The 24130-nt window shown below is 38.2% G+C and overlaps 1 protein-coding gene across 4 annotated transcripts in view; it reads left to right on the top strand.

Annotated features, from left to right (window-relative positions):
• The window catches only part of LOC103992030 (FIP1[V]-like protein), a 44184-nt gene that overhangs the window by 13249 nt on the left and 6805 nt on the right, over positions 1-24130 (top strand). For all 4 annotated transcript variants that reach the window (XR_010515134.1, XM_065192317.1, XM_065192316.1 and 1 more), the window contains one exon: positions 8581-10339. Coding sequence is in view for 3 of the 4 variants with exons in the window: in XM_065192317.1 (XP_065048389.1) it covers positions 8581-10339 (1759 nt within the window). In the remaining variant the exon portion in view is untranslated. The remainder of the gene's footprint in view (positions 1-8580; positions 10340-24130) is intronic.

Genomic DNA, 24130 nt, shown 5'->3' with positions numbered 1-24130 from the left:
TCAAAATAATATATTATTAATCTATTAACAGAAAATTAATTATTTCAAAATTCAAATAAACTTAATATTAAGAGTATACTGAGCCTGATGGAGAAACGAGGAAGCAGCGGCGAGCGGCGGCGGCAGCGGCAGCGGCGGTAGGAGCGGCGAGCGGCGGTAGCAGCGGCGAGCGGCGGCGGCAGCAGCGGCGGCGAGCGACGGCAGCAGCGGCGAGCGGCGGCAGCAGCGGCGAGCGGCGGCAGCGGCAACGGGAAAGGGAAAGGGAGCGGAAGGCGCGAGCAGCGGGAGGCCTCGAGGGAGGCGCGAGCAGCGGGAAGGCTCGCGGGAGGCGAGAGGGCTCGCGGGAGGCGCGAGCAGCGGGAGGGCTCGCGGGAGGCACGAGCAGCGAGAGGGCTCGTGGGAGGCGCGAGCAGCGGGAAGGCTCGCGGGAGGGCTCGCGGGAGGCGCGAGCAGCGAGCGATGAGATCGCGATCGGGATCGGGATCGAGAGCGGCAGCAGGTTAGTGTTGGGTTAGGGTTAGGGTTAGGGTTGGGGTTATATCGGTTTAGTTGGTTCGATTGAACCAAATAACAACCGAACCAGGACCGAACCAGACCTAAAATTCTGGTTCGGTCGCCTTGGTTTACCCAAGCGCTCGCCCGAAGCGCCCAGCGCCTGGGCTCGGGCGAGCGCCCAAGCGGCGCCTGTTTGAAGCGCGCCGCCTGGGACTTTAGCGAGGCGCTCGGGCCTCGCCTCGCCTCGCCTCGCCCGAGCGCCTAGGTGAGCGCCCGAGCGCCTTTTGCAATCACTGCTTAGCCATTAGTCTTGCTTTATAGGTCTCTACCTTTCCATGAACTTCGATCTTCTTCTTGAAGATCCACTTACAACCAATGGGTACAATACCCTCGGGTGTATCAACTAGGTTCCAAATCTTCCAATGGGTACAATACCCTCGGGTGTATTAACTAGGTTCCAAATCTTGTTGGAGTACATGGAATCCATCTTAGAATTCATGGCTTCTTGCCACTTCTTAGAGTCTATACTCGTAATAACCTTCTCGTAGGTCTGAGGATCAATATCCTCAACATCCTCTCTTATGATATATTCCACATATCTCTCAGGAGGATAGGGTACTATACCGAATCTACGTAAAGTTGGAACTTGTGTGCTAGGTAACTGAACAAACTCTGGTTGTGGAATGATGTTTGAGCTAGGTTCTCCAACCTTACTCAACTCTATCACACTCTCATTATCTCCACTAAGAATGTGTTCTTTCTCAAGGAACATTGCTCTCTTGACTGTAAAGACCTTTTGGTCCTCGAGGTGATAGAAATAATACCCACAAGTTTCTTTGGGGTATCCCACGAACTTGCACCGCTCCATCTTGGATTCCAACTTGTCGGGGTTGTGTCTTTTAACGTGAGCAAGGCAGCCCCAAATCTTAATAACCTTAAGATCGAGTTTTTTCCTTTTTCATATCTCATATAAAGTAAAAACTATCGACTTAATTGGAATTCTGTTCAAAAGGTAAGCTGCGGTCCGTAGGGTGTATCTCCTGAATGAGATGGGTAGGTCGGCGAAACACATCATGGATTGCACCATGTCTAACAATATGTGATTCCTCTTCTCGGATACACCATTGAGCTAATGTGTATAAGGAGGTGTCCATTGGGACAAAATCTCATGGTCCTTGAGAAACTGGGTGAACTCTGTACTTAAGTACTCACCTTCTCGATCTAATCACAGAGTCTTGATACTTTTTCTAGTCTAGTTCTCCACTTCATTCTTATACTCCCTAAATTTTTCGAAGGCCTCGGACTTGTACTTCATCAAGTACACATGTCCACACCTTTAGAAATCGTCAGTAAAAGTAATGAAGTAGGAGTAACCACCTATGACATGAGTTGACATGGGACCATATACATCATTCTGTATAAGTTCCAACAACTCAGTGACTCTCTCTCTAGTTCCACTAAATGGAGAGTTAGTTAGTTTTTTGTGAAGGCAAGGCTTATAAGTTGTATATGACTCATAGTCGAATGGATATATGTATCAATCCTTAAGTAACTTTTGAATTCTTCCCTCATTGATATGACCGAGCCTACAATGCTACAAGTATGCATTGTTCACGTTATCTCGTTTCCTCATAGACTCACATTTATGATATGTGGAGCAATGTCTAGCATTAACAAACCATTATGCAATGTTCCTTTCATGATGATCTTATCATCTAATAATATTGAACAACTATTGTTCTTAAAAACTAATTTATATCCATCGACTGTCGAACATGAAATGAAAATAATGTTTTTGATAATAGAAGGAACAAAATAGCATGCATCCAATGCAATAATAGTTCCACCAAGCAGATGTAGGGTGACCTTGCCAACGGCTACTGTAGTAACTTTTGTTCCATTGCCCATCTTGAGATCCATCTCGTCTCTCACCAATCTCCTAGGTCTTGCCAGAACCTACAATGAATTGCTGATGTGACAAGCACTACCGGTATCCAATACCCATGTGTTATCATAAGAGTTTGACAAATGGAGACTTGATCATAAATGTACCTGAAGTTTTTACAAGCTTTTGTTTCATCTTTTCTGCAAAGTACTCTTTGCAGTTCCTCTTCTAGTGCTCGTATTTGCCGTAGTGGAAGCACTGGCCTTTGTCCTTTACGGGGTCCTTCTTAGTAACCTTTGCTTTACCCGGTCTGCCCTTGCCTTTGCTCTTCTTAAGCTTAAGGGACTTTTTTGCCTACCTTTTCTTTCTGGTCTTACCAGCATAGAGAACTGGCTTCTCCTTCTTGATATTGTTCTCTACCTCCCTCAACATATTGAGGAGTTCAGGGAGAGTCACCTCAAGCTTGTTCATATTAAAATTCATTATGAATCGAGAAAAGGAATTTGGTAGGGACTGAAGCACAAGGTTCACACATAGGTCATCCTATAGGATCATTCCTAGACCTGTGAGTTTCTTTATCCATTGAATCATCTTTAGGACATGGTTCTGAACCGGTGTCCTCTCAATCACCCTAGCACGGAAGAGACTCTTGAATATCTCATATAGCTGAGTCCTTCCCTGTTCCTCAAACAATTTGCGGAGATGCAAGAGAGTGGATCTGACATCCATTTTTTCATGTTGTCTTTGTAACTCAAGAGTCATGGAGCCCAACATGTAACACTGAGCAAGAGTGGAGTCATCTATATACTTCACGTAACGAGCGATCTCATCCTCGCTTACCCCTTCCTCGGGCGTAGGAATCATTGTATCAAGGACGTACACGATTTTCTACGTCGGGAGAACAATTCTTAAGTTGTAGAGTCAATCCATATAATTTGGACCAGTGAGGCGGTTGACATCAAGTATGCCACGTAAGAGATTTGAAAGTGACATATTTATAAAAATAAAGATGCAGTAGAGATAACATATAGATTTTATAAAAATAAACAATTAAGATAAGGACTTTTATCTTAATCTACTCTCATTATTTTCTCGTGAAACACACAACTCCCTTCGGTTTGTGAATCGGAGACTCCCGTCATATCCCTAGTGGGGATTAAGATCCAATCAGCGTCTTAACGTAACCTCGAGGGACTCAAATAATCATGCTAAGCCCGTAAAGGTAGGCAAGTCTTGCTCATCACAACGCCTTGTGATTTTTGTCCTGTTCGACCTCCGAACCACCATGGCCTCGAGGGACTCAACCAACCATGATGTTTGATTAAGTCATCTCCATCGTTATAAGATGAGTCTGATTCGATGATATGCCCTCGAGGGACTCGACTAAGCATACCATGTCCTCAGGTCATCGGTGACATCTCTATATCGTAGGCAAGATATCGAATCACAATATAGGTGAGCCTCGAGGGACTCGGCCAACTCAACCTACGTCGGGAATCGATTTTTACCTATAACGATGGAAGGCCACGTGAGTCAATCTAATTCTCTCATGTTTATCGACTTAATATTATCGAGAGAGGAGATTTTGATTCGGTCTCTTATAACGTGTCACACATATTTAATATATATTTACATCGCTTGCAAATATATATACATATCTACTAGGTGTATAAGTAATTACACATCACATGAGCAATCACACCAGATGATCATGGACCACAGCCTAATGTGATCAGGCCCGAGCCAGTAGGCCCAATCACTCACATCACGATCTATGTATGCATCGGTGCATCTCCATGCCTTGTGATCGTCTATCTCGTCCTCGTCGGTTCCGTCGGTATCTCGACGCATCTTTATGCGTCGCGATTGTCCGTCTTAGTGTCGTGGGTCTCGCTATCGCTTCCATGCTCTCGTTGCACCTGATCATCCGTCCGCGTACCGGTTTACTATCAAACCGGTACGTACCGCCCGTACTGGGCGGTATCATTTGAAACTGTATACCTTGATTCACAAGCACGCAGGACCGATAATAAACAAGAAAAATAGACTTGTAGGCCTCAATAATACTAATAATAATAATAATAATAATAATCACATCACACACATACATCACACAGTCCATGATCATCTGTCCACATCATACATCACATGTACATATCAAAATATAGGACTATTAGATAAATAATAATAGTTAATTAAACCTTTTAATAACTAATATTTTTTCTGAAATTTAAGATATATAGGGAATTTTTTGAATTGTGAAGGGTCTTTAGGTAATTTGGACCAAAAGGATTTGTTATTTTCTCCCAAAAAGCCCTAATCCCCTTACCTGCTTTGTTGCATTGCGGTCGTCGCCACTCTACCAGCGGCCGCCCTTGCCCCGCGGGTGGTGTTGCCCCCTCGGGCGTTTCTACCCGCGAGCGACGGGCGTAGGTGGCTCACCCGCTTGCGGCGCGCGCCCCCTTTGCGGGCGAGCCCTGCTGCGGGCAGGTCGCCCGTAGGCGTCGCTTGTCCGACTGCTTGCCTGCGGCCCGTAAGTTGTCGGACAAGGCTACAAGCAGCCATTAGCCAACCTATGAGGGCAACAATAGTTGTTGCCCTCTCTTGCCTTTTGCGTCAACAATTTTGACATCAAAAGCCTTTTTAAAACATAACACACGTAGTTCAAAAGCAATTTTTCACATGAACAACTTGGTTCTGATATTATTGTCGGGAAATCTAGGGGCGGCATCACATGCACAACAAAAGAACATAAAAATAAAAATCCTAAATTTCCCAAAAGGTGTTCATCGTTGTGCGAAGATTGGTATGCAAAAACTCATGAAACTGAAAACTACGTGTGAGATAGTTGTTTTACCTAGGGAGATCGTATATCCTTGAATTCCTGCAGATTCGTGGGAGAGAATGAAAGAGGTTAAGCATCATCCTCTCTAGCGGTGATCTACACGGTAGGGGCTGCAAAGATTCTCCTCAAATTGCTGCCCAAATCTCCACACTCGTTGGTTGAGAAGAAGGGGAGAGGAGAATAGGAGGTGGCAACCAAGAAGCCTAGCCTATTGCCCTTTGGTTCTCTCCTATTTATAGAGGCTCCTTGTTAACTTAACCTTGATGGATCCTGTCCTATTAGGTATTGAATCTCTATCTAATTGCCGAAGCCTCATAGATTAGTGGGTCTCTACCCAATAATCTTTTATTGGATCTCATCTATAAGATCCAATAATTCAAGAGCTTCATGGATATCCAATAAGATAGAGGCTCCGACGGATATCTTATATCCGAACCTCTACTCGTCGCAACACTTATCATATGTGTGTGACCCTCTAGGCTCAATATCTAGTTGGCTGTGAGTCATATCTGTTAGAATTCATTCTAACTCAGTGAATTATTATCTCCATAATAATTCACTCGACTCTTTGACTACGGACGTACTAGACCACTACGCCGCAGTCCCCAGGCGATACGGGGAAATCTAATCCTTTGGACTTATCTATACTCAATTACCGTATATCTATAGTCCCTCATCCATCTAATATCCTAGAGACTATATGCCAAGCATGGTGCTGTTAGGCCCATACGGTTTCTCCTCGAGTCTCGCTCTAATCGGATTTTTCCTGAGAACTCTTTCTCCCTTAATTCGAATGAGCCAAGGATTTATCTAAGCAAGAACACATGAGATATTCCTCTCATGATATCGAGAGCGGATGATCCTCTATTGACATTCAATAGCCTTTGTAAGATTGACTATTACTCCCGATAATCGGTTATGCTAGATCTGGAACTTCCAAACCTATAAGTTCGGTATCAAAGAGGGGAGTACTCATATAGGACATCCTTGGTGTCTCAAGTCTAAGTATCAAGAACACCATTGGGACGACGGAATCACTATTTGACAATGAGGTATCAACTATCCAGCATTCCGTGAGTGGATCAATCAGTGAACTCATTCTTCAATGAGCACCTGCACTATAGCCTTAGTGTCCCCACACGAGCAGCTGTGAAACCAGCCACCTCCATCATATGGACGGGTATACAACACACCAGTAACATATGACTGTGATTATTTAGGGTCTGTGTTTAAAGGTGAATTGGTCTCATTATCGTGATTTAATCACGATCTGATTTTCATTGCACAGATCTATGGACATCACAATATGTTGATGCATCAAGCAATATAAAGTGAGAAAATGTCATAATAAGCAAAAAGACTGCATGTCATGTCACACGTGCTATCACTCATGTGATTGGCTTGCAGGGCACCTATGACTAGCAAGTTTAACTAAGAATCCTTTTCGCCTAGGCTTACAGCTTTTGCTCTAAGCCATGGGTTTAAGTCCACCATCTACCTCTTTTCTTCCCTTGATATGAAAATGCCTTTTAATCCTTTCAAGTTCTAATATTACTTGCTTTGGTTGCTTGGAACATCTCATTTAGAGGGTAGGGAATTTACAATCACTCTTTTTTATCATAAGAAGGGAACCTCTCCAAGAATCTAATTTCTTGTTTCTAGACCATTCTTCTTAGGTTGATTTGAGGAGGGTGGAGTATTCTTGTATTCAAAGGGTAGCAAGCTTAAGATACAATTAAGTAGCTAACCAAGAGTTGCATCTTGTTTTATCCCTTGAATGTCAGAAATAATTGACTTTTTGGATTTTATTAATAGACTCGAAATGTATTCAAAACCAATGTTTGACGTATCGCTCGAAACAGTACAAAATAGGTAGTATGTATTGGTCCGCCAACTGACCAGTATATTAATCGGTACACAGACCAGCCTGTTTTGGGCAGTACACAGAAAAGGGTTAGGTATTGACCAGTATGGGTGATATATCAGTTGATACAGTTGAAACTCATGCTGTATTGGCCAATATGGGTTGATACTGGTTGAAATTTGATCAATACCAACACAAATTTGGTCAAGTTTGACCCTGGTGGTCAATTTGACCATTGGTGCTTTAAATCCCTTCCTTCCCCCGCTTTCACTCACTCTCATTCACTCTCTTATTCTTACTCTCTTTCTCACTCTTTCTCACACTTTTGCTTGTGATTAAGGTTCCTAATCAGCGACTAGTGCTAATTGAACTATTGATTTAGGATCTAGTGAAATTTCTCTCCAATTTGAAGGTAGCTAGCTTCTTTCTATGTTTTATTCATTATTTCATATAATTAGAGGCGTATTAATGTATATTTACAAAGATTAAACATGGTTAAGATTATTCTCTTGTGTTACTCCCAATATGGCCTATTGTCTTACATTTAGGCCCAAATTTGGGTGTTTAGGGTTAATCACAGAGTTATGCATTCATTTATACCTCATATACACTATATTCTTAATTAAATATAATAAAATTACCATTAACTTTGTATAAGAAACATAAAAGTATTTTTGTGAATTTCCAATAATTTTGCAGTCTTGTTTTGAAAACCGGTACGTACCATGATATTGACATATGGTATGCCGATATTGACTGGTATGTACCTGTCTGCCCATGTACTGATACCACCGATCAGCATGGTATAACAGTCTTTGCTCAAAACAATAAATTTTTGCATATTTTTGGTTCTATCTGCCATGGGCATAAAATGTGTCTGTGAACTCTAGGTTATTATGTGAACTTATAGATATGTTATCTCTATTCCTTTAAAGAGATTTCTGGCTGCATGTAAAATTTTGTGCAAGGAATATGTGACCAATATAAGGAGGAATGCGATGAGGCATCCTCCTTGTTGTACAACCCTCTTCCATGCTTTTCGAGAACCATTTATAACGTGTGTGGTTTTTGAAGTGTACAACAAATCATAATCCACCTAGCATCCTCTGCCCGAAGCTTCTTGTCCTTAGAAGGGATCCCAAGAATTTCCAAATACCCTATCTTTACTTTTTTAAGATCTATCTTTAATTGTAGGTTTTTAAGTTGAAAAAATTCATACTTATCTTATTTGAATGCCATGGTGTATGTGACAGAAAAATGGTGCACAACTTCACACGAGGCTTATTACTTAAAATTGTCATTTCATGCATTCAGAGTCTTATCCATGGCAGATTATCTTTTAGTAACAGTTTATTTTCCTGGTTCTACTAGTTCCTGATTTGTTTACTGTCAGAGTTGTTTAAAACTTAAAAAGTGAAGGTAATCAAAACTGTTAACTTGCATTTTTCAATGTCATAAAAGGTTACTATATTCTCTTTTCCTTGCATGCAGTATGTTGTGCCTAAACCTAGATGGCCTAGTAGGTCCTGCTACTTTGTCCTCTCCCAAGACACCGGAAACAAATTCCAAGGCAACTACTGAGGCAGTTGTGACCAAACTACGCCACAAGATTGATGACACAGAGGATCCTTCGAGTGCAAATGACTCTAAACATAAAGCTGCATCTCATTCTGCTATTCAAGCTAATAACAATTCAGGTTCTTCAGACTCTGACAGCCATTATAAAGCATCCACGGACTTGGATTGTTCAAAGAAGATGCATAGTTTCGTGAAAAAATTTCCTATGAATGCAGTCACCAGATCACGAGAATCAAGCAAATCTTCTTGTTATTATTCAAATGGTTCCAGAAGCAACATTATAAAGTCAAAGGAAAAAGATTGGAAGTGTAACAGTGATTGTCTTAACCTCTCTCCAAATTATTGCAGAGATCATATTGGAAGTAGACTTGACTGCATGGTTGCTTCTGCGTCTTGTGAAGAAGCTTCTGTCCTGTCTTATAGGACAAGCCAGAATGGCATTGATACTTTTGGAGTGGGCAGTAGGACAGGGGAAGGGAAACATGATTCTGATCTAGTTGTTGGGGGATATTCGTCTTTTGATTATGAAAGAAGAAAATCAAGAAATTATAAGAGCAGAATATATGCTGAAAAGCATTTGAGTGTAAAATCTTCTACCAGAGCATCTCAGAGGAAGGGAAATCATGATACCAATCACAAGAGACACTTGGTGGTGGGAGATTGTTCTCGTCCAAAAAGTGTTGCATCAGAGGAGAATGGAACAGCTTTTGAAGACCACTTTCATAGATGGTATCATGATGAGAGAGAGATAGTAAGTGATGCTTGTGAGGATTCTAATGAATCCATTTTAAAATATAATACAATTTTCTTGGAAAAGGACGCATTTTTATGGCATCAGAAGAGAAAAGTGGTTCAGGATCATTTTAGGATCAAAGATGGACGTGATGTAAACACAATTCAGCACAGATATAGAGAACAGAATTTGCATGTAGTGCAAAGAAGACCTGTAGCTAACTTTATTAGGGAAGGGGGAAGCCTCTATCACAAATCTGATGGACATGTACCACTCCCTGCCACAGAAATAAGAAACTCAAAAAGAAGATACAATGACACAAGCTCCTGTAGCGAGATGGACATATCAAATTGGTATATTGAACATGATGCAATACCGCATCAAAGAGATCTGCATGGTGCCATTTCACCAAGAGAATATGTTGACCAGAAACAATCTCTTGTTGTCAGAGATAGACATAGTAGAAATAAGGGATATGGAAATCATTTTCCAAATGGCAACTATCATGGGCATTCATCATATAAAAATGATATCAAACTTTTCTCTAATGAATATAGAATGGATGAAAGGGGTTTATATTCTGATGAGAATGTGGAGTTCGAGTTCAGTCCATTGACTACGCGACAACTTTGTTCTAATGATGAAATCTGGCTTGAGCATCGAGAACAAGTTGGCTTGTCTACTAATGAAGGATCCTTTAAATGTGCAAAGAATTCAAGAAATGAGAAAAGTCATGTTAACCAGTATGCAATTAGTTACAGTGATGATGATGTATTGGTTAATGATAGAAAGAAAATATTTGCCGAAGAATCTGCTGCACCTCTGTCAAAGGAATATAATAGATTTGTTTTGGACAATTTTGATAAGAGAAGACATGAGCTGGGAACCTTAGAGCACCAGGAGGCTGTTAATTTGCATTTGAATGGTTTGAAAAGAAAGGTAAAACTTGGGGAAGCCAAGCCTTATTCTTTGTATCAGTGTACTTGTATCATTTTGAATATATCTGCCATTATACCATTGGGCAGCTTCTCTTTTACATGTCTTTTATTTACCTGGAGAAGAATGCAATAACTTGTAATTAGATGAGCCAGTATTTTTCTCCACATGTTTCGTTTACAAACCATGAATATGTTCTTAAAGCTCTCCACATTTCAAGCCTGAAAATTTTCAGGATGCAAGTCTGAACCAGCTTTTGAGCTATGACAACTGTGATTGCAGCCTTAACCTTGAAGCTATTAATCTTTTAATATGATGGGTGATGACCAATGAAATTTCTTTTTGCTTTTTTTAGAAGTTATTTTAGTCATCTAGGCATTCACTTGATGCATATGAGGTGTTATTTGATTAGGGAGTTATGTCTTTCTTTTGGAAAAAAAAATTTAGCAAGTTCAGAGGGAATTAGAGATCACTTGGTCCGTCAAGTAGAATTATTATTCTTTCTTTAAAATGTCATAATCAAGGTTTAAAAATACCAGTGTTGGTGCCTGAATTCGAAATCTATCAGATTGGTACCTATGGTGCATCTTGGTACACCAATACAACAAACTAAAAAGAAATGTTAGCACTATATGTTTGATATTGCTAGTACATCATCCGTTGATATGGACCAGAGGCATAAACCATGAAATTTAAAACCAACATTAGAATTTTGCATTAGATGTTGCCACTTGTTACGGCTTTTCCATTCTGATAACAAGTTTCTTGATTTCCTGTCGTGAGTTTGTATTAATAATTGAAAATTACTTCTTAGCTGATTTATGGCCAACTTTAATTCTAGTTTTGTTTTCTGAAATTGACTCATCTTGCTTGTATAAAATTTGATGTTATGGCAATGGTTAGAACTATAATCTATCGTCATATGTCTTTATGATATACCTGATCATTCGTTTTGCTACATGTTTATTTTATTGTCATCGCTTCAGATTGTTTTAGCATACATTTAAGCATTTGCAATAAATCCTTGATGCTGGTTGTCTATTGTTTTTTTCTGTCAGCCTGACATGCTTAGTTGATACTGATTGCTTCTTGATGATTTCTGGTATTGGTAACTGAAGGCTATTAGTTATTCTGGTTCAGACTTGATTTTATGTGCTTGTTTATAGCTTAATTAGATGTTTTTGTTGAACATTGTGTCAGACCAGTCATCTGGTATGAGACATCACTCTGCTTATAACGATCAATAGGAACTGAAAGGGAGAGCTCAAAATTGGTTCCGTTTCCTTGTCTGTGAATATGTGTATGTTGTGGGAGTTGCTTTTGTTCGCACTAATTCATAGATCATCTATCTCTGAAGTTCATTTGGCTTTTTGAGCCATAAGTGTCTAGTTTCAGAAAATACACTTTATGCACTTTTGAGAAGGTAAAGAATAATTGCAGGTTTAAAGTGCTATAGTAAGATCATCAAACCATAAAAACTTATGAATATGCTTTTTTTAAGCTGATTTCCTTGAGATATAAAATATCATGTTCTTGCTCAAGTTTTTTTATTTCTCGAAAAAGAATGTGTAAAAATCATCTGCACTCAGTGAATTTTGGTGTGTCAATTTATTATTGAGCTAGCTGTTAAAACACAAAGTATAAAGTTTTACTTTTTTTACTGCACGAGAATGATTCTATTTATATTACATTTATTTTTTAGATCTCTAAATGTGGCATTGTGGATGAGGACTTCATGCAATAGGTTTATGCTATATTTGTTAATTTGATTAGACATTTACAATTTGATCTTTTTATCTTTTGTTTTGAGGATTGTCTTCCTACTATAAAATGATCACCATGTTTATAGTCCTGATTATAAATACAGTTAGGAATTTGGAGTTGATGAGTTTCTTAACTTTTATTATAAAATTTTTTTCCTTAGTAGCTTTTATCCTTTAAATTATGTTGACTTGAGAGAAGCAGAAATGTACTTAGTTATGTCGAAAGTTGAGACAGTCACATAATTATTCATGGTCTGATATTAAAGTTTTGTTGTACAGTAGTAGAATCTTGCTACTGATGTTGACTTTATACAAAGCACAGGAAATCATTAGGGATATGCAGATCTTTACTACTTCTCAGGCAGCTCAACTATGATTTGATTTATTGCTGGTTTTTGTATGTCCATGAGTCCATCTTTATAGAAGTAACTCTTTATATGTGTTTGATATTTAAAAGAAAATGATAGATGTGAATAAATCTCAGGCTCAATAGGGTTGTCATAAGAAAAAGTGTTAGGACAGTGGATGGTAGATGTTTCATGCCTTATTATTTTGAAGAAAATAAGTGATGTTTGCAGTGGTCATCGAGAGACCCGTATTATGTGTGTATACACTTCTGCATCTGTGGGTGTGTTTATATGTATTATATATGTGTATCTTTTATTCATGAGTGTTTATCGACTGGTTTAAAGGTAAGGCTGACCCTCCCTAGACCCCGCATTGGCGGGAGTCTCGTGCACTGGGTATGCTGTTTTTCAGTGTTTATTGACTGGTAAATAAAAGCAAGAAAGCTGTCTGATAGATAACTCATCTTGTGATGTTCCCTAACTAACTAGTTGCCTTTCTGAGCAACTCTTTCTAATCACCATAAATAGCTAGGCTGTGTTGAATTTTTTTCATTAGTGAAAAAGTTGGTCTGGAATATTATGACCACTAGTATGTCAAGTCATGTCTTTGATCAACATTGGTCAGTTTTATTTTCAGTGGCAGTATCTAATGTAATAATTGTACTGTATTATTATTGATTGCTGCAAACATATTACACTTAGATATGTTTTCTGCTTGTATATCTTTTTTCAGATTCTGATTATCCTGTTAGCAAATATTACATGGATGGTTTTTGCAAGGTATCTGACTATGCTGTGGAACAGTCACATGCCTGCTGAGACAGAAAACCTGGGTCCTGTTTTTCATTATTGTGTTGCAGTGGTCGTGTATCTAGTAATGAACTCCCCACACACTGTAGATTAACAAAATCTTCATATGTCATCCCCCATCTTGTTTTCATCATTATGCTGTTTTATTAATTAAGGTATTTCAAATTGTGAACTCATTGATTCACAAGAAACTGTCCACTTACCACTTGTTTAAGTGTAGAAGTCCTAGTTGACTTCTGCAACCTCATGGTCCTCTGTGATTTGATCCTTCTGATCTCCTTGCTGCTCTTACATTTTGTGCCCTTCCAGTTAAGAAAACTGAAACAATACTGCAGTACCATTGTGTTCCTATTGTTTTATAAGATTGCAATAAACTCCATATGCAACTCAAAACCTTTTTTCTTTTTTTCATGATAATTTCTTTTTAAATTTTGCATGCCAAACACTGGAGTGGAGCAATATATCATTTAAGCTGCTGTTAAGATCATTCTGGATATTTTTTGAATTGTGTTTTTCATTTTCATGTTAATTTGCTGACATTGTTTACCACCTCTCATTTTATTTCTGGTTTTCCTGTCTGAGTGTTCATACAAAAGGGGAAATAGGATTCCTTAATTCTGCTCTTGTGGAGTTGCATTCCTGCTAATTAATGTGGGTAATTGTCTTTCTAACTTTTGTCGATTTGCAATCCTGCTATTTTTTGTGGGCAAATTATTCTTTTCTTCTTATGATTTTCACCATTTAGATTTTATACTAATACTGTCCCTTTGGTTATATTCTAGACATGGCATACCGATTTTTCTTTGCGTTGTGCTGATATTACTTGGGGGAAAAAGAAGTGAGAGGAAAGAAATAAAGAGCAGAACAACTAAGGACAACATTTACCTAGTTGATCACTATTGAACTAATCCATACACTAAGTCTTTAGTGAATTGGATGTGATGGATGATCTTTGGCAAGGTGAAGGTCTCAGGCACTTTAGGACTTGGAGGGTGATCAAGGATTAGCATTTCATGTGCCGTGGCAGATGGGCATTACCAATATCCTTAGGGCATGACTTGTTATAACGTTGTGCCAGTTGAGATACTCTTATGTTGGCCATCAAAGGTCAAAGTTGGACTACCTATGTGTTGACACCTCTCACATTGGTCAGGCTGATATTTCGTTGGTGCAATATAATTTGACTCGGGTCCATAGTACAGGAATCCTTGATTGTAACACAAGTCAAGGAAGGTTTTTAAGCAAGGAATTTGGTATGGATGACAAAATTGACTCATGTCAATGGTGGAAGCATCTTGGACTGGACCTTCCATAAAAAACTGATACTATTGTTTGAGATGGCCTGATTCGAATATTGTTCTTTGTTATAGGATGATTCTAGTATGACCTATTAGATCATGGGGAAATTAAATTGTACATCCTCAGTCTCGATTATGATCCACAATTATTCGAGCTAAGAATTGGAGTCAGTGATTTTTATTATGACCTTTTTTTTTTGGTAAGTAAAATTAAAAGATAATAAACCGAGGAGATTGAGAGTACCCACTTTATTATTATGACCTTTATTATGGTAAGTGGTTGAAACCAAGGAGATTGAGAGTACCCACTTTATTATTATGACCTTTATTATGGTAAGTGGTTGAAACTACATGTTTTTGTCAATGTGAGTTGCATTGCACTAACTTGTATTCACTGGTCCGACCATGGTCCAGTTACAGACCATAATGGTTTGGTAGTTGTTGCTATTATTCTTTTATCTTTCTTTTGGGTTATACTGCTTGGTATGTATATTAGGAATCATATTGATTCAATTTAGATTACCACACTAGTACCAAACCAAGATTTAAATCCTTAGTTGAGACTATATAGTTTCTAACCAAACCTTTATTCCACTATTATGATGGAAATGACAATCTTTGTCATACATGGAATAATCCGTTCCAACCAATGTTAGACTGTAAGTGTACGTCGCATAGAGGATGATACAAATAGTGGGTTAGATCCAAATAATGGATGGTGATATAGACCAATGTTTATATGTGATCTTAATTCTAGTTGAAGGTTCAAAAAGTGGCCGCAAACAATTTATTGACTAAGCTCCAAGTTCATGATAAATGATCAGTGATTTCAATAGGCACTCGGGCGCTCGTCTAGGCGCTCGGCCGAGGCAAGGCGAGGCCCGAGCGCCTTGCTTCATTTCTAGGCAGCGCACTTCAAAGAGGTGCCTGGGCGCTCGCCCGAGCCCAAGCGCCGGGCGTGCGCCCAGGTTAAACCAGGCGACCGAACTAGCGTTTTAGGTCTGGTTCGGTCTCCAGTGCTTTAGTTGGTTCAATCGAACCAACTAAAGCACCAATATCAGCCTTCCTCTCGCGACTTCCCAACCCTAGCCCTGCTCGCTGCTATCGCTCCCGTTGTCGCTGCTCGCTGCTACCGCTGCCACTGTCGCCGCTTGCCGCTCCCTCTCCCGCTGATCCCGCTGATCACTGCTACTGCTATCACTATCGCTGCTACTGCTGTCGTTGCTACTACTACCACTATCACTGCTCCCGCTGTCGCTACCGCTGCTCGCTCCTATCGCTGCCGCTGCCACTATCGTCACTCGTTGCTCTCGCTCCCGTTACCGTTGCCACTATCGTCGCTCGTCGCTTCTCGCTGCTACCGTTGCCGCTGCCACTATTACCGCTCGCCTCTCTCGCTCCCGCTCCTGCTGCCGTTGCTCGCTGCTACCTCTTCTCACATCGACTCGATAGTATATTGTTAACAGCATATTAATAGTATACTATTAACTGTATACTAGTAACAATATTTTTTTATTTATTAGATTAATAATATATTATTTTGATTTTAATACTATTAATTTTTATTTATTTAAAATTATTGTTATTGTTTTGAATTTTGAGATTTTTTTTAATGTGATATTGTGATTTTATAAGATTTTTTTAATTTAATATCATATTTTTATTTAAATAATTATATTTATTAATTATATTATATATTTTTATATTTTAGCGTCTCGCTTCGCTCGTGCGAGTGCCTAGGCGAGCGCCTAGCGCTTCGGGCGTCTTTGGACCTTGACGCCTTTTGGCACCTAGCGCTTTTTAAATTACTGTAGATGATGACTTACACCATAAACATTAGAGCGCCTCTTTATAATTGTAGAATTTGTTATGAGCATGGTTTAAAAATGGTATGAGCTTATATTTACCGGTCGAGACATATATCAAGTGGTCTTCCCCAATTTGGTTCGGTATAGGTATACCATCCGGTAAGTTCACCATACTGGGCTTAATGCTATCAGATTGAATGGCAGTCTTACTACTTGGTATTGGAATTTTTTCAATTTTTGGCAATAACAACTCAAATATTTTCCTTTTTTTCTTCTCACTTTCTCTCTGGTCCTGTCTCTTTCTCTCTCTCTCTTATTCCTCCTCTCTGCATTGTCATCATTGTCTCCTCCCAGTTGAGTCGCCATCGTCTCCTTCGTCTCATATTGGTGTATGCATCATCCGCTCCTCCTCCGCCGCATCCTTGTTTGCCTCCTCCCCATTTCTTTCTCTTTTTCTCTGCCATACAATTCTCCCCTAGCCAAGCCTGTACCTGTTGGCATGGGGGCATATTGGCACACATTGTGATATCACTGCCATCTGGTCCCATCCAAGGACTAGTATCAATACCAAACCGAGTTTTGAAACGTTGTTTATTGGATAATGCAGACCGCTAGACTTTGTAAGAAAAACTGGTAGGATATCTAAGGTGAAGGTAGGATTTGTTCTTGGGATCTTGCTTTCAAGGTCTTTATCATCTAAGTCAAGCCAGTACATTCAAGAATTATGTCAGTAACTAAATGTAATGGTGTGATTTACTCCGAAGATCTTGTTACCAATAATCAAGATCTTCACAAACTAAATTATTTAGCACCTTGAAATTAATTTAACTTTTTGAAAAATTTGATTGAGTGAAGTAATTTAAGATGAAGGCATAATTCGATTCCAAGAGCTTGCTACCAAAAGTTTGGATCTTTGTCAGCTATAAGTCTATAACTATCTTGAATGTCATTGGGATCATGTATCCAAATCTCGGCATACTGGTTAGTATGGTCCGGTTTTTATTGTTCTGATAGTTGAAACAGTATGTGAACTGAGCAATTTCACTCGGACCAGTTTGAAACAGGGTTTTTTCCCCTGTAAGTTTATCACACTTGGTTTATCGGGCAGTAAGCTTGCTAATTTTTAGCTATACCGGGTGGAAGCTTACAGTCTCACATTGACTCTCCTTTGCTGCATGGTACCTCTCTGGCTCCTTTTTCTCCTCTGGTAGTCTTTGTCAGTATAGACTAGTACCAACCGACACTGACACTTCATACTGGTGTTGGTACTATACCGGTCTGGTTGTCGAATGGTATTGGTACAGGATTCAAATTTTAATCCTATGGTTGATATTAGCACTGTTAAAAGATTACTATCATGGCATAGTTATTGAAATTGCTGTAAGAGCAATAATTTTTTCTTCTAGTTATTTATTGCTCATAGCAAACTACTGTACTTGTAAGCCACCTTTCCTGCATGTTATGTCATCATCCTGAGAATAATATAAAGCTTATAGTTATGATCAACATGAAGGACAATTAGAGAAGTAGACGGGAATGAAAATATTGACCGCAATAAACTAATCTTTAACTTAGTGGAGGTTTTATCATCAAAATGTAGTCATCCATGACCTATAATCTAATATATTCCCTACGTGGTTATCCAAATTGAATGATGACACTATATTTGCACTAAATATAAAAAATAATAAATATCCCTTAAGACAACCATCAAAGTGTACCTCCAGTTATTTTCTGACTATGCTTTGACCATTATTATATCCTCTTGCGACCTCAGATAGTGATGTTACTGTGTATCTCACACTAGCAATCTTCCTTCTCATCTAGTGTTTTTTTATTTCAGACTCGCCAGACAAGTAATTATAAGTACATGTATATTATGCATCCTTTGACATTTTTTTTTCTGATTACTTTCAATTGTTATTTGTTCCTTGTTGTGATAGTAATTTGTGCGTTTGATAATTCTGATTAGTTCTGGACCTTAAAACTGAATGATGAAGTTTTTGCCTATATATGTTTTTTTGTAGAAAGTAATAATCTATTATCTTTTTATACCCTTCCCTTCATTGGTTGTAGCTTTTTTGGTATGCCTAGGAACAGATATTGTTCCACAGCTTGCTTTAAATATGTAAGATGTTGTCAATTGTCATCTTTAATCTCAGTCTTTTTAATTCGTTGCTCTTGTTGAAAAATTTTTAGAGAACCCACTCTATGATTCTTTGGTGCCAGTAAATTAGCAGATCTTGTTTTCAAAATATTTGTTCCTTAAAGAGACAGTTTATACTTGTGATATAGCTGTTGGATGAATAAGCAAGTTGTTCTCAGCTTGAGGCATAACTCAATAGAATTTGTTTGTTGTGGATGAGTTTGAAATGAATAAATCACTTTTAAAAATTTTATTTGGATTGGCAAAGCTTGAAAATCAAATAGGTAGGTAGTATATGCATGATAGTTATATAGTTCATACTAGTTGATGGAATTAGTTTCCTGTAGAGAAAGTTACTTATACATTGAATAAAAGAAAGATGAGATTTTGACTCTTTTTGTTGAGTTATTGACAAGATTAGCCTCATGCATATGTTTATATCAGGTTTAAGTCGTCAGCAGTCTTTTAAATCAGTAAATCATAAGCAGGTTTAGTTTAGCTCAAATTTTTTGGAGTTAAGATTGAGTTTGGCTCAGTGGTTTAAATAGTCGCTCAGGTGAGGCGAGGCGAGATTCGAGCACCTCATAGTGAAGCGTTAGTTGGGCGCTCGCCCAAACCCAAGCGTCGGGTGCCTCAGGCAAGCGCCTGATTGAAACCTAGCTCCTATGATTTGGTTCAACAATAGCTAGTTGGTTCGATTGAATTAAGCTACATAAAGTTACCTTAGTTGCAAAACCCACCCATCGCATCCCCTCGCACGGCCTTGAGCAACCCTAGCGCAACCTCTGCGTTCATCGCGTCTCTATCGCTCCCTCCATTGCCGATGCACAGGACCAACGCTTCCTTTGCTGCCAACATACGAGTCCGGAGGTGTAGCTTTCGTGTGTAATTTCCCCATCTGAAGCTTCCATATACAGCTCCTTCCACCATCGGGGGAGAGGACCTTAGCTTCTTCTGCTACTAACGGACACATCTGAAGCTTCCTTTGCCCACGATGTCATCGTTTGCATCTTTCGTCGCCGTTGCCACTATTAGGATCGTAAAACCACTATTAGGATCGTAAAGGCACTAAGAGAAAAAATGCCCACAATGTCCTCTCCCCTCGAGGCCATCGGCTTTCACTATTGATATTCTTTTCAACGGGCAAAGATCAACTATCCTTGTTATAACCCTTTTTCCTTTTCACAGGCTTAGGAGAGAACCTTCACACTCTTCTTTTACAAAAGACCTCACACCTCCTTAGTATATCCTCTAAACTCAAGAAGGAAGAAACTCAACATTTGTTCAAGAGAGTTTACAACACTTTTATCCTTAAGAATTCTTACTCCTTTCTTGCTTCATTAAGCAAGCATGAGTGAGGCATTTATAGACCTCAAATGACTTCAAAAATAAAGCAAAAAATTCAAATCCTTGGGTTTTCGGGGTACTGGCGGTACTACCGCCTACGTCGGGCGGTAGGTACTACCGCTTGACAAAGCTTGGGAACTAGGGCTCTAGCGGTACCACCGCTTTCCTAGGCAGTACTACCGCCTAACAGTCTAGCAATACCACCGCTTGCCTAAGCGGTACGATCGCTTGATAGCTTGGGAACCTAGGCTCTAGCGGTACCACCACCCAGCCCAACTCTAGTTATTGAATTGACCTTTCAACAGGCCTAATTTAGTCTTGGTTCAGGCGTAATATACTCCTAATCAAGTTGGCATGGTTAGGCCCCAAAACCAATTCAATTAGACTCTAAACGACTTCGATCAAGACTCATCAACTCTAATTACAATCATGAAGCCTTCAGCACGTTGTCCGGTATATCATATGTTCATCAGGCACTTCGTCCGAAACTCCAACATATCGTCTTTTCCTTCGGCGTATTGCCTGATCCATCGACATGTTGACCTCTTATAACATCCGATCTTCTTGGCGCAATACCCAATCCTTCCTCCCCGATGCCCGAACTCATTGCACGAAGTCCATCCTCCGGCATGTCGACCAATCCTCCGTCCCGATGTCCAATCTTGGATATGATGCTCTCCGGCCCAATGTCTGATTTTCGTGCTTCAACAATTTGCCTTTCGATGGTTCATGATCGAAGTTTCTCCTGTGTCACTTATCTCAAACGTATATTAGTCCATAAATTCATCAATTGATTTTATCATCAAAATTCGGGATTCAACAATCTCCCCTTTTTTAATGATGACATCCAATTGATGATGGAGTTTTAACTAAACTCCTATTGTCTATATGTCATTTTGAAATGAACTCGAATTCAAAAAATGATAACCTTTCAATGCCACTCTTTGAATTCAAGTCGAAACAATTTTAATCATAAATTATAGTGATTTACATCGTTTTAGTCAACATGTCAAAATAATCATTACACAAAACATCATCATCATAAGTTAAAATATCATAAGTTAAAACATCATAATTTTTTCATGTCATCAAAGAGTATAGTCGACTTCTCTCCCTTTGTCATTAACAAAAAAGAGAAATGTGCAAATTTTTACTTCTCTTTGAAATGTGCAAGCTACTACTTCTCTCTCCCCTTTTGTCATCATCAAAAAGAAGAGAAGGATATCAAGGATATCATGGATTCATGGTGCTATTTCTCTTCATTTACATCAATGTGTCAATTGTACAACTATTTTGATATCACATAAGGATATTAATATAAAAAATAAGTTCAAGTCGTGAGAGATCAATTTGATGATGGGGTATACAAGTCATGAATACATAAACAACAAGAAATTAAGATAATGATCCATTTGAATGAATCCCTAAAAAAAATCATATGAGAAGAATTCATGTATTTGAAGGATTCAACATGCCTAATTCTCTTTTAATAAAATCGAATTGTTCCTCATTCAATGGTTTAGCAAAAATATCTACTAGTTGATGTTTTGTGTCAATGAAATATGAAGATATATCATGATGATTAATATGATCCCTAATTAAATGATGTCTAATATCAATATGTTTAGTTCTAGAGTATTGAATAGGGTTCTTTGTTAAACAAATTGCACTAGTATTATCATATTTTATAGGGATGTTTTTCAAGTAAAGTCCATAATCTTCCAAGGTATTCTTCATCCAAATTACTTGTTGCTACATATTCAGCCTCGGTCGTAGATAATGCAACAAAATTTTGTTTCTTGGAAGATCAAGAAACAAGTGCATGACCTAATCTCATATGCTAAGGCCATACATCATCGTTTAAAATCGAAAAGTAAATTTCATCAAGATAAACGTTATTGCTTCTTAAAGCATTCATAGAATTATTCTTATTTGGTATGCAAGCATTAGATTTAAATTTAATATTTTATCCTTCTATTGTTGTCTCCAAAAGTGACATATCCTCCATCTCAGCTAGTGAGCTTTGAAAAATGTGTTGGATATCTGGTCATGTGCTTTGAAAAAGGATAGGTTTGTTCTAGGTACCCATTTAACTTTGGGTTCTTCATGGTTAGATCTACCTTTCTTGACTTTTGGCATCAAATCATTTATGGTTCGTCTAGGAACCCAAACTAATTTATGAAAGTCATATTTTTTAAAAGAACATGTATAAGCATAGTGACCAAATCTTCCACAAAAATTACATTTATCTTTAGCGAGAACATTAAGTGTGGGCCCTTTTATGAATTTTGTTAGCTTTTGTTGAGTGTTACTATTCATAAAGTCGATTCCCTCCTTTTTATGTGCATAACCTTTGTTAGTAAGAATCATGTTTTCAATTTTAAATTTTTCTAATGTTTGTTGTAATAATATATTTTTCTTTTTGAATGACTCTAACTCTTCACATTTAGTGCAAGATGTTAACAAACAATTGTTATACTCATTTTTCAATTTATCAAATTTACAAAGAGAGATACATGATCCTTTTTTAGCAATTTATATGTCTTACCAATTATTTTAAGTTCATCATATAAATTATGAAATGTATCAAGTAATTCATCATAAGATAAGTAGATTTCAAGTGAGTCACATACCTCGTAGTTGAAGGCCATCAATGCGTAATTCGTCATTTCATCTTTCATTGGTTTTCTCTTCGTCTTCTGATGCACTTGATTCATCTCATGTTGCCTTGAATGTTTTCTTCTGTTTTGGCAGCTTCTTTAGTTGTGGACACTTATTTTTAAAGTGCCTTAACTTTTTGCATTCATAACAAATTATTGTATCCCTTTTAAGTTCATTTTTTATTCTTAGATTCTCGTTTTGTAGAATTAATCTTATTCTTTTTTATAAACTTTTTAAATCTTTTTGTAAAGAGTGCTATGTCATCATCATTACTTCAGCTTTCGCTCGAGTGATCTTCTTTGGTTCTAAGTGTAATATCCTTCATGTTATTTGGAAAGTTTTTTTCTTGTTCGTTATATGTCTTGCAAGTTATTTCATAGGTCATTAATAATCCTATAAGTTCTTCAAGAGGAAAATTGTTCAAGTCCTTTGTTTCTTGAACTATAGTTACCTTTGGATCCCAACGTTTTAGAAGAGATCTTAAAATTTTATTAACCAATTCAAGATTAGTATAACATTTACTAAGGGCTTTCAAATCATTGACAACATCCATAAAACAAGTGTACATGTCACCAATGGTTTCGTTTGGCTTCATTTTAAATAATTCGTAATTATGTACCAAAAGATTAATCTTAGATTATTTTACTCTATTTATGCCTTTATGAGTAACTTTAAATGTGTGCCAAATATCATGTACAGTTTCATATGTAAAAACATGATTAAACTCATTTTTGTCTAAAGCACAAAATAAAATGTTCATAGCTTTAGCATTTAAAGAAAATGTTTTCTTCTCAAGATCATTTCATTCATTCATTGGTTTAGAGGATTTTTGAAAATTAAACTCAACAATTTTTCATAAATCAAAATTCATAGAAAGCAAGAAAATTTGCATTTGTGTTTTCCAATACGTATAGTCCGTTCCATTAAACATAGGAGGATGAGTGATAGAGTGACCCTCTTGATTGTCAGAAAAAGCCATTTAATCTCTCTTGGGTGTTAAACCAATTGAGAGAATCAAGCTCTGATACTAATTGTTAGGATCGTAAATGCACTAAGGAGGAGGAGGGGGAGGGGGAGGGGGGGGGGGTGTGTGGTTGAATTAGTGCTTTTGAAATAAAATTTTGATTTGAAAGTTCTATTGATAAATCCATATTGGAAATGTGATTAACAAAAAGTGCGAGTAAGGATTGCTTAGTAAGTAAAACAGTATGTAATAGTAAATCAAGACAAGAGAAGAAATATAAACCGATTATAGTGGTTCGGTCGTCCAGACCTACGTCCACTCCTGATTCCTCTTTTTTCAAGGCCACTGGCTTTCACTATTGATCTTATTTTCAACGGGCAAAGATCAACTACCCTTGTTACAACCCTTTCTCATTTTCACAGGCTTAGGAGAGAACCTTCACACCCCTCTTTTACAAAAGATCTCATACCTCAATATATCTTCTAAACTCAAGGAGGAAGAGACTCAATACTTTTTTAAGAGAGTTTGCAACACTTTTATCCTCAAGAATTATTGCTCATTTCTTGCTTTATCAAGCAAGCATGAGTAGGGTATTTATAGACCCAAAATGACTTCAAAAATACAGCCAAAAATTCAAATCCCCGAGTTTT

Source organism: Musa acuminata, chromosome BXJ1-7 (assembly GCF_036884655.1).
Source record: "Musa acuminata AAA Group cultivar baxijiao chromosome BXJ1-7, Cavendish_Baxijiao_AAA, whole genome shotgun sequence".
NCBI classification, from domain to species: domain Eukaryota; kingdom Viridiplantae; phylum Streptophyta; class Magnoliopsida; order Zingiberales; family Musaceae; genus Musa; species Musa acuminata.
Note: the sequence above shows the minus strand (reverse complement) of the source record. Positions and strands in the feature narration are given on the sequence as shown.